Here is a 19,421-nt window from a genome sequence, read left to right as displayed (position 1 = left end):
TAATGCAATGTGTAACAGATACTTTTACTTTTACTTAATTATTACTCTTTCAAAAGTCGGTTCCTTAGTTAGTGTTACACTTTCTGTAGAAGAAGTACATTAGGTCACATTAATTACAAGTGTTTTAGAATGAAAAGTACTATTAGTCAAACTTTGATATCAGTTTGACTTTCTAGCAGCCACCTTGTGTAAGGTAATACTATTAATGCTGGTGTTAGACCCACTGTATAGACCCAAACTTACAAACAGGTTTGTTTTTATTCACATACAGAACAAAACATTGTCTGAAAAGCACCGTTTTTTATTTTGTTCATCAGTTTGATAAAAACATGTTATTGAGCAAACAAAGACCTTGTTAACTGAGTAAATGAAAACAAAAACAGATATTTTGCCTTTTATTCTTTTCTCTTGAACACCTGAACACAAACTACATCTTCACACGTCAGCTCCTGTGGGAAAAAAATGAATCTGTTAATATCATTCAGCAGAGGAATAGAAAGAAATGAGAGCAATAACATTGTAAAAACTGCCCTTACACAATTTAGCAATCGCATAAGCCCATGTTCTGGTCTTCAAATCTTTCACAAAACTCTAATTATCATGACAAATACTGCCAACCCACCAGGTAGAGTTTGTCTCCTTCGATCCAGTGTTTCCAGCCACGGTTGGCTTTCTCTCCTTTCTGAGTGCACACAAGCTTGTCTCCCTCCCAGGTCACCAGACTCTACAACACAACATTTAGTGCATTCATTAAATAATGAGCTTAATTCATAACTCTGTAATGTGGTAATTGTGGTAAGGAATTTCCTCTAATGACAAGCCTGTCTGCTCACAGGCTGACTTTTCAAACCTCAAGGTTACTGCTGCCATTAAGACTCGCCAATTTAGGATTGCTTTCATGTTGATGTGTCATTAGCACTGAAGGAAAACAGCTTTTACTGTAGACTAATAACATTTGCTGTTCTTTTTCATAAAAACATACTAAACATATCGGTCAGTGTGCCTCTGGGGAGTCTCAGAACGGAAAATTGTCACTAAAATAAGCTATGTGCTGTCCCAAAATTATAATTAAACTTATACTATCAATGAATAACAACTTGTTACACATAGGCCTATTGTAATGAGACTGTAAAAATACAATGCTTTAATAACCTCAAACTATTTTATGAATTCAATTAAAAATCAAACTTAATTTACTCTCACAACAGCATTTCCTATTTTCCTTGTGGCTTATTATATTATATGGCTAAAATGCCTGCAGGTATCCGAGGTTCCATTGGCAAGTCATTTCTGTCAGTGATATTATGAGAGACTGTAAACATATTTAAGCCTGGTCTTCCCTGGACTTCTTTTTCAAAAGTTTTCCATTCGTTGGCATTCAACGTAACAGTGCATCACTGCTCATCTCTGTTCATTTTTTACCGTCGGCACACTACTGGTGGTTGCGTCTGTTTTCAGCTCTGATACCAAAGACCAATCTTTGCCCTAGACACACTTAGATAACGATGTTCTCATTATCAGAAGCTAGAAGTAAAGGGGAAATATTGACTAGTCAGATAAACTATCATGGGCTTGTCCCTTCAAGGACTCCATATACGAGAGACATCAACCCACCTTGACATTTCTGTTGTCTAGTCCCTTGGTGTGCTCATCAAATTCAACCCCTACAGTGAAGGCCAGCTCATAGTTCCTTAAGGTGCTGAGTGTTTTGAAGTCAAACTTGTCTCCATCTTGAGCTACCACTTTGGTCTGAGACAGGGAGATGGCAATTTTCCTTGTTGCAAAGTCAATATCTAGGGCCACAAAAGAGAGACTGATTATACATATATACGTTTTAGAGTAGCCAGATTGTAGAACATAAATTATATTTTTAGAGGAATAGGTGAGGGAATGTGCAGAGTTTCACTCACTTCAATGTAAAGTCTTACAGTATAGTATTTGACATCATAAATAAACAATTTTTGCATTACCTCCAGATAAGATCTAACAGTAACACAAGGAGAGCATTAAATTGGATGATTTTGTTACACGTGGAGCTTGCTAACCTGTCACCTCACCTTGTAATACTACATATAACTATAACAAAACATATGACTGCATCTCAAACCAAAATAAAAAAGTTTCTTACTCAGCACTTTCAAATAATCCTCAAATTTCTCACTGGTTTCCAGTATCCATTTCCCATTGAAGTCTACAGGCATGGTGGCAGCTGGCGTTGTTGTAGACTTTAGACAGTGTAAGGAGGGGGAAGGTGCAGGGAGTCCTCCTGCTTTTATTTGAGTCAGGGGGCATGAGGGCAGAAAACTATTGATAAGTGGGTTTATAGCTTCAAAGTGATTGGCAGTGACAACTATTTAGGAGGCGGAGGGGGAAGACTAACGCTTTTCTCTCAGCCTTTATACGGTCACTGGGGGAGGTTGCAAAGGGCCTATATGAGGGTGCGCACACACACACACACACACACACACACACACACACACACACACACACACATACACACACACACACACACACACACACACACACACACACACACACACACACACACACACACACACACACACACACACACACACACACACACACACACACACACCAGCTCTGTCCCACATGCACTCTATACACATGCAGACACTACAGTGATGGTCAGTGTACAATGTACAGACAGGAGAACTATTTTGTAACATCTGCCAACAGTGTGTGCTCTTTATTGAACTTTTTCTGAGGCAAACTCAAATACTAATCCAGAATACCTGAACTTTGAGCATGAAGGTTAATAAAGTTCAACTGGTCTAACAGTAAGAAAAATTGCATTTGTAAATATTTCTGGAAATACTTTGAATAGATGCAATTTCTCAAATGTGGGTAAAAGTTCAGTTAACTTGTTTAAAAAGATCTTGAATTGAAAAATCCAGATCTGTGAAAATGCAAATATGTTTATTTCAAAAGTATAAAGTTTTAATCCTTGAGATGTTGGTCATATCAAACCCAATTTCTGATGCTGTTTATGGCTGGCATTTATTCTCCTATAGCCATTAAATGTGTTTACACGCATTAGTTACCTGTATATATGGTAGTTAGAAATGTCAGTCCCACACTGAGACAATTTCACAGAAGGCTATGCTCAAAATGCATTTTCTGCTCCCTGTGATTTATAAACAGGTCATTTCTGATGGAAGTCTGGGACATTATTAAAATGTGCTACATTACCACCAGTAACCACAGGTGTCGCCAAATCAAATAGGACTCAGTTCTTAAGGATTACAATTGTAACTACCAGACACAAGATATCTAAAAAGTCCATTACATTGTACAGTGTATGTTCTGAAGGTGTCAGGTTCCCATATCACACTTCTTTGAGTTGCATATTAAGATGAGCAAAGAGAACCTTTTCCCCTTCAGGTAACGATGTGTCTCCTAGTGTACTACATCATTATTCACAGTGAAGTTTTAAAACATCTTTGTGAATTAACAACAAGGAAAACATTTTTTTTTGGTAGACTAGACTTTGAAATGATGTAATTGCCAAAAATGAAAAGTGTCGAGCTGCTCGCCTGTTGATTGTGGATCAAAATGAGAGTTGAGTAACAGACTCTCAGCAAGATGACTCGCTGCACTTAGTAGAAGCGTTTTATGGAGAATAAATGCAAATACAAAATTTACTCTGGCGCCAGACTCTGTTTCGACCCCTCCCTGGGAGCATAATTTTTTTAATCAGCCAAAGCAAGAGCAGGGAGAGATCAATAACAACCCCCTGGGGAACCATAAATAAACAGAGCCTGCAGGTAGATGCTGGGGTTGTGGCGGGGTGTGAATGCACAAGATGCAACAGGAGGCAGAACAGCAGGGCGAGCAGCAACAGGGAATGAGCAAGTGAGTTGGACAGCTTATACAGACTGCCCAATTGGTAATGGCACTGCACAAAGTGAGCTGACTGATGAGCTGATTCAGAGTGTGCTTCGAGTTTTCTGAAGCTCCACAGGCTTCACTTCACTCACTGAAACTCTCAAGTAGATTCCCTGTGTGCATCTAGAAAAGGTAATTTTAGATAAAAGGATAAAATTCAGTAAATAACAACCAGTCATGTCTTTTGTGTGCCTGAACTACCAAAACATTTTACTTTACCAACAAGTCTGATCAACAAAAAAAGTGGTTTAACCATCAGAAAAAGACAAATGACATGACATGTAGCACTGTTCACTTTATTGGTTAATTATTTTTTACTGTCAATGTCACAGTCCCAGAGGAATTCGGGAGGGATAAATACACACATTACATCTGATATTCATTCGGGAGAGTAAGCATCAGTAGCAAATGAGTTCACAGCCCTCAAACATACTCACATTTTAATCTTTTTCCATCCACAGCAAGCCTTCAGAGAACTAAAATGGGTTCAACCATTTTAATTACTGTTCTCTTCTTTACCACTGGGCCTTTCAGTGCATTGCTTTACCAATCTGGCTCACCCATCAGATCAGTTACACCCACAGCAGTATGTTTGCATCCAACACATCTAAACTTGTTAATCAAAACAGCACCCACCCTGAGACAGATCTACAGTATTGCATTTTGAAATGTTACGTGATACACACACTGACCTGCCCCTGCCACTGTACTTTATGGTATAATAATATATATCATGTGAATAGGCTTTGGCAGAGTAATGCAAAAACCTGATGTGATGGTTGGCAAAAGTAGCGTTTGTAATAGAAAAGTACATAAAAGATTGGTAGATGGACCTATGTAGAGTTGTATGAATGGACCAAAGGGAAGGTGGATGGTATGTCAGAGTCTTCCAACTGTGAGCCAACGTCAGCCAGGGGCACAGTCCCGTTCAATAAGAGCCAGCTTAGGTTTTCTTGAAGACCTGCTGGCAAACAGCTCCTGCAGCTCTTAGCTCCTACAGAGAACAGAAGGTAATTTAAAGTTTTTAGACGGACCTAAAGGAATGACCAAGAAGAGGATGACATGATCAAAAGCCCTACTCTCCTTCCTAAATTGTACAATCAGAGAAAAACTGTTGTCTGACTTTACCCTATGCGTCCAGCAACCTTCTAGCAATCTATTTCCTGCCAACAGAGGCCACTGTTGCTCCACATTAAAACCTCCTTCCAGCTCTTGGGAACTTCCAACTAATAACTAATTTCATGGCCGCTGATTGAAAACATCTGTTGGCATCACTTAAACCAAATAATTTGGCAGATTTTTTTTTGCTTAGCTTTGATAGCAGTAATCATAGAGAGGGAAATCTGATAATGCCGAGCTAATGAAAATGGTAATGTACTAGTCATTACTTTAAAGTCTTTTCAGATGCTAATGCTTTCATTACAGGCCACACTGGGCCACACTATGAATTTCACTCAGGACATGTTTTATAAAAAGAAAAGTTAATGAAGTCCTTCTAACAGACATTAGATTGGAAAAGTCCAGATAATACCATGACAGAGGCCGATGCTGATGCTAGATGACGAGTAGCAGAATCTGTATGGCTTTTCATTTAAAAATATATTAAAAAGTTGTTACTTGAACATATGCTTTTCCTCTTAAAACAGTACCTTTAGAGGTAGCTCCTTAAATAGTATGATTTATTTGGTAACAAATTAGCACAATGACAACCACACACTTGCATAAACGTTTTTCACATTGTGAATGAACCTCACAGAACATACATGTAACGTAACTGCTTTTGGAGCCAGTGAGCCGATTCAGAAGTCATACATAAAAAAAATATGCTCTGCACATACAGAGCTGAGAGGCATTTTGGATTTGGATTAAAGTGTCTAAATTGCATACATTAATATTCATGACAGGAGCTGATGTTTTCTCACCAAATGAAGCTCATCTCCTTCCACCCAGTGGGTCCAGCCTCTTCCTTCAACCTCTCCCTTCTGCGCACACACCAGCTTGTCTCCCTCCCAGTTGATGGTGGTCTGCATGAGGTCACAGGTCAGGGAGAAAATGTGATTATAATACATGATGTGGATGCAGCATGTATTATATTATACTCTCATAGAAATATAGATTTTAACCTATATACATGTATATGTATATGTGGAAGGGGAGTCTCAGTCTCCACCTCTTAAAAAACAAATTCTGATCAAATTTGCACATACAGACACACGTGACGCTTTCTCTCAGCCGCCCTCCAAACAGCTTATAGCTTATCTATAATCAGCATACGAAAAAGGTTTTTCAAGGGGGACCACAGATAATCTTTGATCCTGTTTAGTATTCAGGGACAAAATCTGATTAAATAAAGGCAAGTCTTGCCTATCCCAGTTTTTTTTTCTGCAGTAACTGATGTTGGTCCTCATTACATCAATTCATTGACAAGAGTGTGAAAAGTTTGAGGAAAGTTTTGTAAGTAGGTGGAAAGTTTTGTATAAAATGGCCAAATCTCAGCACACCATATGCTCATTATAATCTGGAGGGGTGCCACCAAGAAAAGTCAGTTCATACATTTTACAGGTTTTGCACCAAAGGGAGATGTGTTAATGCCACAGGCCCCCTCACCTGCAGCAGTGTAATTTAACTATAGCACCTAAATAAGTGGTTTAACAGGTTTCTCAAGCATTTAAAAAAGTCATGCATCATGTATACGTTCATTAAAATGTATTAAATGTCCTCTTTGGTCCAAGCACTCACCATGCATTTCCTGTCATCCACTCCAGACAGATCCTCCTCGAACTCTTTGCCCACATAGAAGTCCATGTTGTAGTTTTTGAAGGTGCTGAGGGTTTTGATGATGATGTGGTCCCCATCATGGGTGATGTCCTTGTCAGGCTTCAACAAGGTTGCAATTTTCCTGATGGCAACATTTACATCTGAAACAGGTCCCCAAAGAAAGAGGCAAATAAATAAGAAACAGGGGAGAAGGGGAATGAGTTTGAACCAGTTTGAAAGACACGTGTGTGTGCAGATATAAAAACATGTTGCAGCAATTTTTATGTGACATTTTTCAATCAGGCTTATTTATTTTGATGCAAAGTGGAACATTTCTGTCGCGTTACATCTAAAAAGTGTCTGGTATTCCTGACCATAACTACAGTTATTAGTTAAAAGTAATTAAAAGATGTTAAGATATCACAATGGGAGATTTGAAATTAAATACTAGATGGCTGCAAACGTGCTATACTACTACTTAGGCTTTTCATGAATAGCAGAAGATTATTTACAGCTTTACAATGTCAACTTTTTGGAATTAAGAGCTCAATATTTGTGATTTAATAATGATATGCCTTTACCATGCCTATTCATCCACCACCCCCTGCTGCTATCAACTTACCAAGAGCCTTCAGGTACTCCTCAAAGTTATCATTGGAAATCATTTTCCAATATCCATTCAAATCAACTGGCATGTTGGCTGTTACTCTGCTGGTTTCCTTACTTCCAGTGAATGAGGAGGTCCGCTGTGGATGGCTACTTGTGACTGAGTGCACAACCTGCTTTGAAAAGCCTCAATTTGAACTATACTCACTTTAATCCGATTATCTGCCTGTATGCGCCTCCCAGAGGGAGGGCCTCTGTTGACTCAGCATAACACCTCACCATGCTTTCCTGACATCATATGCAGCATGCATACATAATGTTGAATACACTTGTGTGCTTTATGTTGGAAAATGCTTATGTGGGATTAGGATGTAAACACCACCTTTATCAATTAACAGAGGTGCACTCATGGAATTCCACGTGTGTCAGATTTGGCCTGTTTCTGTTGTATAAGATGAAGCCACTTCAATCATGTTTTAATCAGGGTTATAATCGTTATGCAGGGCCATCAACAATTGCCTAATGGAGTAAAATCACACAAAGATCTATTAAAACACTGATCAGTCAGTGAATGTGGCTGAATGGAGTGCACAGTGAGGATAATATGCACAGTACAAAAGCAGAATCACCTGAGTTTAAAATGATCCAACTGGAACAATTAAACGCAGCACAAAAGGACTGTCACATCTTTTGTCTCGCTTAAATAACTCAATTAATTTGGTAATCTCTCTTTTGGGCCAGCTGCAGCAAACCCACTGTCTAAATCCTTTACTGACTGGAACACAGACAAAAAGACAAACACACATACACACACCATCTTTCAAAGGATGCCAGTTAGTATCATCCACAGTGGTGCTTTCAGCCATTGGCCTCAGTGAGAAAACACCTCCTGTAGCTGAGCAACTGTCAGGATTACTTTAAATCCTTTGGTGGAAAAAAAAAAAAAAAACATGCCTCACAGACACAGTGTGTGGATGATAATGGCGAAGCTGAATAGATCCACAATGAATTGCCGTTGTGCTAAAGTAGAGACACCAACAATGATCTTAATGTAAGGAAAAATTTAAAACAGCAAACAGTTTATATTTGTACAATTAAAAACGTACACATTGGGGAATCCGGATAGTCTGTGGTAGTTAGGATGCACGCCATCTAATATAAACAGTATATGCACACACACACACACACACACACACACACACACACACACACACACACACACACACACACACACACACACACACACACACACACACACACACACACACACACACACACACACAGTGGTAATAATAATAATAATAATAATAATAATACATTTTATTTGTAAAGCACTTTTCATAAAAAGTGCTACAGAAACCAAGAAACAAAATAACAAAAAACACTTAAGTGTTGTTGTGGTGTTTTATTAATCAGTTTTACTCTGTTTGTATGTTTTTTTTTTTTTTTTATCATTAGTATAAAGGGAACCATTAACAAAATGGCCATTAATAAACTTTGTATCCTTGTATTTTAAATGCAGTGGAATACATTTTTCAAGTCCCCCAAGTTTTAGACCTTCATGTTGTAAAATAAAATATTCAGAAAATGGAACTGAACAGGTCACTTTTTTTTTTTTACTTTTACTTTTTTTTTACACTTTTTTTTACTTTTTTACTATCCTGATGAATATTTGTACCTTGAACTATGTTTCACAACCTGTGTCTTTTATGAAGTCATTTCGTTTGGTTGTCTTTGATGCTTTTGATCTTCTCTGCTTTCTGAAAAAAAAATCCTTTGTTAATATAATTCTGTTTTCAGTTTCTTAAGTTATTTTCTAATATATCTTGATATCAGTCATTGAATGCCTGTCTCTGTTCGATAAAGGTTGGTAGACTTTGAAAATAATACAGCAATACTAGAAATAAGTCCATGCTTTTATAATTTTATCCCTGGCAAACTCTGATATGTTTTATATTTATACAAATATATTAAACTGTAAAACGGCAGTAGTGTAGTATCTAGTACAAACTTTCTTCTCTCTCTGCAGGTGGGATTTGGGTTGTTGGGGGGACTCATGACCCCATTATTTCTAAAATCCTGGTTACAGCACTGCCTGGTTTATGATTATATTTTAGCTACATGGAAAAACACCAATCAGACAAAAATACTTCAAATATACAGGTTTTAATTTAAACTCTGCAATGATGTTCCATATGTAAAACTACAAAGGATGAAAACTTTTAGCAAACAATTGTTCATTCACACTGTGGCACAAAGATGAGGCTCAGTATCTGCAACACTGTGTATGATTCAAAAGACACCGTGTAGACGCTTTTGACTGAAAACAAGAGATGGCTGGAAAACACATTTAGGCCAACTGGTGTGTCTCTGTAGGCATCTGCAGCTTGTGCAAACCTCTATCATGCTGCAGTCTGGTGGAATTCAACAGAGCTACCAGGCCCTGAAGAGAACTAGTGATCTGTGAGCGAATTCACACTTCAAGGGCTCCCATGTTCGGCTCCATGCTGCACCCTTCCATCCATCAGTCATCCAGACTCTTCACTAGCTGTTGTGCCTCTTTGGCGAGCGGCCTCAACACCGTGCCTTTATTTTTCCTCTCACTGTCTTCCGTGTAGAGGTTGTGCTGATGAATATATTCTATCACAGTGTCTGGGATCAGGTATTTTACGCTGAGCCCCCGTCTCAGAGCCCGGCGGATATCTGTGGCGCTTGTCTCGTTCCTCACCCATTCCCGCACCAGGAAAATGTTTTGACGGTGGCGCGAGAGCGTGTCTGACTCGTGCACTGCTCTCTCAGGCTGAAGCCCCCCTCGACTGACACAGACAAGGCCAAAACGCCCAGACACCTCCTCCACGTGGTCGTCCCGCCACAGGCCAGGGATCTTGAAAGTGTCGAGGAAATCAGCTCCACACAGGAGCTTCAGCTGGGGACAGGGATCTGAGGGAGAGGTGGAATAAGGTAGTGAGGAGGAAGACTGGTTACTTCTTTACTAATCAGACTATCTTTGAATATCTACCCAATAAATTCACATATACACATATAAAGGGGAATTGAGGGAATTGATATGCAGTGAGGGGCCAGAGCTACTGCTCAATATAATTCATTCTGAGTATGATAACTAATTCTACTTTAAGGTTTATAGTGCTTGTTGATGTAAACAATGATTCATAAGAATAAAGAGCTTGCCTCAAATCGGTCCCATGAATCCTTTGTTTTTACCTTCAAAAGGGATTCACTCATCAGTCACCTGTACAATTTTAATTTTCACCTTTCTTGGGTCTGGCATCACTAGTTTCATTCAAATGATTTCACCCAAAATTATCCTGTGATCGGCTTATTCATTAAATCATTGACGTATCAGTTCTAATTCTGTGTTTTTTTCTGAGCAATCATGATGGCAAAGAGTGACATAATCCTCAAGAATAAATGGAAACAGTTCACTGAGCATTTGCCAAATGGCTAATCCACAATCAAGCTAAATAAGCTTGCGCTTCAGAACCAATTTTAAGGTCCTTTTGTTGGTTTGTAAAGCTCTTAATGATCTTAGATTTGCTTATACAAAATGAACCCTCTAGAACCCTCAGGTGGTCAGGTAGTGGCCTTTTAATTAAAAAGTCAGAACAAAGATCCAGGGTGAGGCATCTTTTTATCACTATGGTCCTCTTCTCTGGAACAGCCTCCAGTGTTTCCTCACTGTAACTTGATAAGATATGTTCACCAAAACACATATTACTTTACTTTACTTTATGTGTGTATGTGTGTGTGTGTGAGTGTAATACATTCTGATTGATTGATTGAATAAGGCATTGGTGATGTGAATATCTGTTGTTGCTGTGCACCTGTCTGTCTGTCTGTCTGTCGCTCTCTCTCTCTCTCTCTCTCTCTCTCTCTCTCTCTCTCTCTCTCTCTCTCTCTCTCTCACCCCAACTGGTCGAGACAGACGACCACCCACCTAGAGCCGGAGGATCTGTCCTAGGTTTCTGCCTTTTAACAGGCAGTTTTTCCTTGCCCTTGTCGCCAAGTGCTTGCTCATGGTGGTACTGTTGGGTCTCTGTAATTAATGTTAAAGAGTTCGGTCTAGACCTGCTCTATTTGAAAAGTGTCCTGAGATAACTTCTGTTATGAATTGGCGCTATACAAATAAAATTGAATTGAATTGAATTGAATATCGAGGAAAAATTGAGTGAACATTTTGAGTCTGAACCAGACCAAATTCAGAACATGAAGGACACTGACATACTAGTTGCACAAATGTCACAACTTAGATATTCATGGTGCTGGAGGCTAAAGCAAAACCTAACAACAACACCACAAACTCAACAAACACAACTGTGATTTGTGTTTAGAAGACTGTACATAAATTAACTAAAAAGAGACCAACAGAGACTTTGTTTTGGCAAGAATGTCCACCTTTGCAAACAACATACGCAGTTTTCCACACATCTCTGACAGATCTCATGGCTATGCCTATCCACAATCCTATTTTTCATAAAAGGTGTCATCTTTATGTAAAAAAGCTGTAGGGCCCAAACAGATATGCCTGTTAATGACTTTGATAAATCACAGATGATCCAGGAAAATGTGGCTCAATGGCTAGCTTCCAGTTATACAACAACCATCATGTTCACACATGCTATAGCTATGTATTTGTGGACTGGTTCCTCCTTTACACACACATATACACACACACAAAGTCTCAACAGTATTAAAATGATCCCCCATAGTCTTTAACCACTGTTAGTCAGAACCCCAGAGCACCATTAGGCTTCTACTTTGCATGTGTTAAGCACACACAGGCACATTATGTAGGATTGATGTAAATCCTTAACCCCTAGGGCTTGTTGAAGATTTGATATGTAATTTGCAATGTGTGTTTTATACACCGGAAGAATACTATTATTATGTAAACTCTAATCTCAAAAAGAGTACGTGAGGGTGTACTTTGGCACAGCAATGCTAAAGTTAGCATGCTAACATGCTCACAGTTACAATATTAACATGCTGATGTTCAGCAGGTATAATGTTTACCATGTTCACCATCTAAGTGTGTAAGTATTCTAACAATTGCTAATTAGCACTAATACAGAGTGCAGCTCTGGCCAATGGGAATGGCATTAGTTTTGCAGGTATTTGGTGATCAACTAAAGTAGGGTTATTTATATTTATATTTATGACATATTAGAACCAATTAGTTAACTGACCAACCAACACCGACATCCCACAATGAGAAGAATTCACTACCAATGCCACAAATTAATACCAATTATAGAATGCCTGAAAACAGTCAGTCAGAGGCTTTCTGAGCTGATCCCAAGTTCCCAACAGTAAGAGGTTCTTACTTGAGAGCGGAGTGGTGTTTTCATTGGAGTCACTGTTCCTTTCTGTGCTCTGCTCATACTCCTTCAGAATACGCCCATAATGATACCTGCTCAACAACCAAAGGTATGACAGAAAGAGAGAGGGAGAATTTATTTATTTCATTTATGTAAATGGTTGTTACCAGTAGCTAGTTGTTGTATATTCATGTATTATTTATGTCACTCTGTTTATGCATGCGCATGGGCAACATGTTTTTCTATGTAATGCCATTCGAGCCTTATAAAACTGAACTGAGTTATAGAGAGAAATACCCATGAGTCACAGAGAAACTTGTAAAAAAAAGATGAATGAAAAACTTCACTGTTTTCAAGTAAAGCTTCTTAAAGCTGTTCTAGTACATTTGTGGGGAGTGAGATGACGTGTGCCTGCTCTGGACAACGGGCCACTTCATGCCTTGATCAGCACCCATATTGCGCAAACACTACTTAGAGTAAATCACCTGGGGGTGGGGGTGGAGGTGGGGGGTTAACCCATGAATGGATTTGTGAGAAATGTGGAGCAGCAAAGACGAAGAGTGGATAAAATGGAAAAAGTTCAATGCAGGTGTAAGAGGCCTTTTTAAAATAAGTCGAATACATGACATACAGTAGGTGTGTGCAATAATACAGTGTGAGGTACAATTCTTCCATTAGATGATTAATTCCCTGGGGCCAAAGATATGGAGTGGGCCATTACTTAGACTTAGACATCCCTTATTCACATCACCTCTGCCTGCCTTTTGCAACTATACTGTTCCCACTCGGCCAGTGAATTTAACAGCCCGTGCCCTCAATTTTACCTCATGAAAAACCCAGACCTGACATGGGTCCAGTCTAGTCTGGCAGCCCCCAAGAGACCAGAACCTGAAATTTAGGCTCAGGGAACCTGGCAATATTCTATTACATAAGAAGTTGAAGCTGGCAGACAAGGCGGGCAGAGGAGGGTACATTGCTGTGAACTCTGGGAAAACTAGGACGTGTCAGAAAAGAAAAAGTATTTCTGTTATATTCCAACAAGGATAAAGAAGGATGTAATAGGAGACAGAAAAAGCTAATGGAAACCATAAGCAGTTACAGAGTAACAGTCAGAACCATGATGTGTTTGCTCCTGCCATGAAACCAAAAGATCTCCCGTGACATGACATGCTATCATGTCAGTAAGGAGCATAATCATAATCACAGCTCTGACACTGTTCGTTCAGTGGTTCCCAACCTTTTTCCTTAGGGAAAACAACTTCTTTTATCTAGTAAACTGACGACCCCTGACTAAGTGACACATTTTATGGATATTTCATATTGTGTTCAATACATAACAGTACAAAACAACTGATAAACTATACCATTAACCCAAACAGGGTTACAGGTTAACAGGGTGGGCAATTTGGATGAATTTTGTTTAGTTAGTTTTAGTTATTTTCAGTGTATATTATATATATATATATATATGAGTTTTTATGGAGGTTTTTATACAGTTCTCTGTTTGTATTATGTATATATATATTTTAACAATCATACATACTTTATAGGCCTCTTTTTTGGCCCATCCTCTGTGTTCTTCTCCCTGACACCTGGCCATTGCTCTATTGGCACTCCTTTAAATTAAGCCTTTCAACCCCCCGTGAAGCTTTGGCAATCTCTAGTGGGGGTTCTGATTGGAAACCACTTCTGTAGGTCAACACAGAAAAAAAATCGCATTTTCTCTGTACTCTGCCCAAATTACATTTCTGTGAAGTAAATCTCCTCTCTCATAAACGACGGGAGCATTCTGATTTACACAATGGAAGAACAGGGAATTACTTACTGCATTATAAAGATGTTGTGTAATAGTGGATCTAATCACTGATGTAATTTGGCAACTGGTGACAGAGGGACCAAACACTCATCCTACATAATCTGGCATGTTCCCCTTCTTGGACCATGGAAACCTTTCCTTTCTTTAAACATGTTTTATACCTCATGGTGACCACAGTCTCTGTCCAGTCTGGCTGCTTGCTCTCCCATTCATCAACCGTGACCCAGTTGGAGCTCTGGAGCGCCAGCTTTGCCATAGCAATTCGGTGCTTAGCAAGTACCAGGCCTTGCTTTCCATAGCCGTCACTCACTGGAGACACGATGCCACCCACCACCTGGTACTGGCCTGTAGGGAGAGAAGATTAATACAGTTTTTCTGGGTCATGACAGCCGATAGAGAAATGGAATATAAATCAGTGGTAATCTCTGAGAGATACTGATGTTATTATTACTGCTTCATCAGATCTCACATTTGAGGACAAACGCCACAACTGATCTTTTTACTGATCAGGGAGATGAAGGCGCTTGAGCATGACATGAAGTATCAAACTATATAATTACTCATGGTTTATAATGTGTAATCGATTTGAGGGGCTTAGAGACAGATTTAAACAATGAGTTAGAATAAAAGTTTAAAAAGGGGTTGTATTTGCGACACTAGCACAAACATTTAGCAAACGGGAGAAAAACACATTTTCTCATTACCCCCAATTTAGTCAGCTGATGTCTTATAGGTGAGGGGTCAATGGGGAACTATAAGAGCATTATTTATGTTCGTGCAACTTATATGCAAGCATCTTAGAGAGAGCTGACTCAAGACTAGTAGTAACTCTTAAGGTATAATGATGTTGTTATGACCATGTGACAAGGCCAGTACTCGTATTAAGAGCAGCTTTGGAAGCAAATGGCCCTGGGTTTATATAAGGAGACTGTGTCTGCTGACACGGTTACATGGGGCTGTGTGGCATCATGTCAAGACACATAACCTCAGGTGACTGAGTTCATAATTTAAACAAAATGACAACAATAAGGACGAAACCTAGGTCTTTGCAGCATCAGGGGAAAAAAATCACATATGGTTTGTATATTTGCAAACAATCAATGAAATTAATTTTTACTTTTAATGTATTCATGTTGTTGATTGTAGTTCAGCAAATACACAATAATGTGGGGTGTTTAAAGCTGCATTAATCAATATTTGGGCCACTAGGGGGCTAGGACTCCACAACAGGCTGAAAAACTAAGCCCTGTTATTGTCTTATAAAGTTGTTACAAAAGTGTTAGCAAATACCCTGCTTTCTCATCAGGAAGAAACAAAGCCACATTAGCATTCATTTGGAGTCATGTTTGTGTTGGACACCTGACATCATGCAGGTCTAATATTTATTCTCCTTTGAGCTCTTGGATTCAACCAATTTCTGAGACAAATACATCTTTAACTTGTTAGGTGTTCAACTTTCATCTCCAGCTAGTCTCTAACTTTGTACGTCTGCCGTTTGGTGCTGGGTAGATAAGAGACAGTAGGTCTCAGGGCTTGTTTGCTGGGAACAACTTCATGCTGCTGCGGTTGATGAGAGTGGGGAAACCAAACCATAAATTTGTAGAACATAAAAGAAGAACAATGAGTATAAAAAGCCTTGTAGAGCTGCAGAGTTGGATCATAATTCTCTATAGGTTTATCACTGTGAGTAACCGCACTCTCACTATACACATAGCCATTTGATTCATTGTTAATAAAAATAATATTAATTGGTGGCTATTATCTAGGAGCTTTTACAGCAGTTGCTTTGACCCTGAAGGTGATCTAGAAAGTCAAATAAAACACATTAAACGATTAACTGGCACAGTGTCTGTGATGTCCGGATCTGACCTGTGCTGTGCATGTGGTCTCTGGCCAGCTCAAACAGCCGCATGTGCTGGTTGGTGATGGGATTAAAGGAGCCACAGGCTAACAAGACTAGTGGAACGCGGCTGGTGGCCATCTTGGTTTACCCCCGCTCACACCACTGTCAAAGAACTCTGGAGGAAACCAGAAGAAAGAGTTATTAACAATGTGGGAGTCGCACAGCGGGAAGAAAAGGAGAGGACTGAAAGTAGCTGACAGATAGAGAGAGAGTGAGTCCTCTTCTGAAGCCTTATGCAGGATACTCTGCACCAAGATTTTATATATCTAAAAGTCAGTCTGTGCTTATAAGTACCTGCCATGTTATAAAGTTTCGCAGAGGTTTGCCTTTGTTGCATTAAACCTTAACAACCAATTAGTCATTTGTTTGGAGTTTGTAATCCCAAAGCACCCTACAATGTATGAGTACAGCATTAGTATAGGTGGCCCCAGTGAGAAGCAACCCATAGCATAGCCAGTCTCTGCCCATTTATCACTGGGACACCCAAAGCTGTTAGAAACACTGGCAAGAATAAATGTGGCGGCATTTTGCCAGACACTGGAGGAGGGGAACGACTGCAGTGGCACTTTGTTTTAATGTGTATGTGAGTGTGTAGAGAGAGCCTATCGAGAAATGAACACCTGCCAATGTCCAAACATAAGTTAGTTTACTTCAGCGAGCCTCTCTGGCAGCTATGTAGCTATCATTTGAGGAACTACTTTCAATGTGAACATGTGCTTTGTTAGTTAAATGGTAAACTGTATGTGCATTATATAATGCCTTTAAGACAATTTTTTACAGTGTCACCTTCCTGTCTGACCACAAGATATATTGTTCACATAATAAAGCGATAGCCATATTACCATGTTACCACCATTTGTGTTTCCTCTAAATATATTTGATCTTGTATTTGCATGACGAGAGAAAACAAACCAATGCATTTTATGTCCCACATATGTGTTATAATGCCCTTTTTGCATTTTATTATTCACTTAGTCCTGCTTGCTTGAAAAGTGTTACACAAAGAAAAATACCTTTATATGAATGACTGATCCAAGGATTTATATTGGATTTTACATGAGGGCCATGGCTCATCTACTATACGCAATAGATGTCTTGAGACAGGGCAGACCATAAACAAACTGTGCGATGTTTGACTCTAAATCACAAGTAACAACTTCTTGTAAGAAACTAGACAATTCTTTGGTCTGGTGCTGTGTAGATCTAGTGCACTAGTGGCAGGTGCATGCTAAGTTCAGATCTTATATATACAGTATATATACTGTATATATATACTGTCAATGGTTCAACACACCTGAGACTGTCGCCTTCACACCTTTTGGACTCAGCGTTTGAAACTATGAGCTGCTGTGGTTTCTGACAGCAAACAAAACAACAATCAGTGAACGAAGCTTTGACATTGAACAGGCGGCTAACAGTAATTAGCCTAGCATAGCAAAGCGACAAACACACACTAGAGGAGAGGAATGAATGACACTGAACAACAGCACATTCAAACGGTTATATGACAAAGCACACTACGTTTAAAGGTAGGAAATGTGAAATAATTAGTTAAAGTTACCTTCTGTTTACATTGTTGCAGTTCGGTAACTGTGTCACACTCTTTCCACTCCCCCTTTCCGAGGCGCTACAGCTCGATGGTTCCACAGAGGAAAACCGACTGAACCGCGACCCCTGCTGGACAGAGGTCATTCTGAGCAGAGTGAGGGAGCTCTCCGTGGTACTGAAATACACTGGACGAAGTCCAGTCTTATGTAATTACACATAGTAAAGATGGACAAAACATGTTATTTGTTTGAGACCAGTATCACACTGTTACACTGAGTTTGAGTCTAACATGTTGAGTCTTGAGCGTCTGTGATTGAGGACAACATCTTCCCAAAAGAAACCTACTGTAATCATCAGCTGACCTTTACTGCTGTGCTGCATCAAACACCTACATGTTCCTGGTAACCTTTCATTCTATTGTTGTTAACTGCTTGTCAAATGAAAAGGAGAAGCTTTGTCGAACACTAATTGACTGTCTGTCGTGCAACCTGCAACTGATTACAAAATGGCCGTACAGCAAATGGCTTTTCCAATAACTCTGCTTTATCGCAGAGGGATACGAATTACTTTAAAAGAATGGGAAGGTTCAAGTTAATGCCATGGCATTTCACAGACCACTGGTATATACCAAGAGAAAACTGTCCAGTGTGGATAGTTATGTCTGTTATACCTACTGTATGTGCATGCATAAACATGTGGCTAATTATGTTAGCAACTTCACCTATTTCATAGTAGGGTAAATGTGTTTTTGTCAGTATTAAACCCAGCAATGAACTGTGGGTTACATAGGCCTTTTGTTTTTTTCATTAGTACCCCTTTGTGTGTGTGTGTGTGCGTGTGTGTGTGTGTATGTGTATGTGTATGATAAGAAACAGACAAACAAATACAATCATATTTGTGGTCTTAAACTTTCAACTGCTTCTGTGTCTGCTAAAATCCAGCCTTCATACGAGCAGAGAGGAGTTTGTTTTACCCAATAATCTGTGATTCTGTATCAGAATTAGTGCAGATAGACAGAAAAAGAGCAACATCTTCTGGTTTTGATGGTTTTGGGGGTAATACTACTGTAACATTAAGTCAACTTAGACACTGATTTTTTGTTGTCAGATGGCTGTGACAACCAGGTGTAAATGAGTGTGTCCTGATAGCATCACTGGTTCAGTGGTTTGTCAATATGAAAAATAAATGTTCATGTTCATGTAGGCTGACTGAACAATCTAAGATCTTAGCGTTAACATTTGTAAGTACTATGCTTTTTAAGATGAATTCTTGGCAAACTCAAAGTTCTTATCCAGTATCTTACTGAATTAATCTGTTTGTTAATAAGATGAATAATTTAGAAGTCATAAACAATTGAATAATGTATTAGTTATGAACTGTTTGTGCTTGCAAGAGCTGCTGGAAACAGTGGGAAGACACCCAGGCTACTCCACATCTCCACATGAGCTTGTGTGAAATGTGTATTTGTCAATAACATAACAGGCAACACTTCAGTGATGCCACAGTGAATTACTTCTGCCCCCTGTCCTGAATGATTGCCGGGCTGATG

At 39.2% G+C, this 19,421-nt stretch overlaps 2 protein-coding genes across 2 annotated transcripts; both read right to left on the bottom strand.

Moving 5' to 3' along the window:
• Positions 1 to 280: 280 nt before the first annotated feature.
• On the bottom strand, positions 281 to 17,971 carry LOC127368523 (uncharacterized). The gene is made up of 12 exons (XM_051409440.1): positions 17,886 to 17,971; positions 17,619 to 17,680; positions 16,291 to 16,439; positions 14,583 to 14,766; positions 12,612 to 12,697; positions 9,796 to 10,209; positions 6,646 to 6,824; positions 5,829 to 5,930; positions 2,129 to 2,351; positions 1,615 to 1,793; positions 623 to 724; positions 281 to 449 (listed from the first exon to the last, which is right to left on the bottom strand). Exons 3-12 carry the CDS (start codon positions 16,400 to 16,402, stop codon positions 396 to 398), a joined length of 1,635 nt encoding a protein of 544 aa, XP_051265400.1. The 5' UTR covers positions 16,403 to 16,439; positions 17,619 to 17,680; positions 17,886 to 17,971; the 3' UTR covers positions 281 to 395.
• Positions 4,187 to 7,449, bottom strand: rbp1.1 (retinol binding protein 1, cellular, tandem duplicate 1). Its single transcript, XM_051400529.1, has 4 exons — positions 7,286 to 7,449; positions 6,646 to 6,824; positions 5,829 to 5,930; positions 4,187 to 4,900 (listed from the first exon to the last, which is right to left on the bottom strand). The coding sequence occupies exons 1-4, from the start codon at positions 7,356 to 7,358 to the stop codon at positions 4,850 to 4,852; spliced, it is 405 nt and encodes a 134-aa protein (XP_051256489.1). The 5' UTR covers positions 7,359 to 7,449; the 3' UTR covers positions 4,187 to 4,849.
• Positions 17,972 to 19,421: the final 1,450 nt, after the last annotated feature.

This window comes from Dicentrarchus labrax, unplaced genomic scaffold, assembly GCF_905237075.1.
Source record: "Dicentrarchus labrax unplaced genomic scaffold, dlabrax2021, whole genome shotgun sequence".
Lineage (NCBI taxonomy): Eukaryota > Metazoa > Chordata > Actinopteri > Moronidae > Dicentrarchus > Dicentrarchus labrax.
Note: the sequence above shows the minus strand (reverse complement) of the source record. Positions and strands in the feature narration are given on the sequence as shown.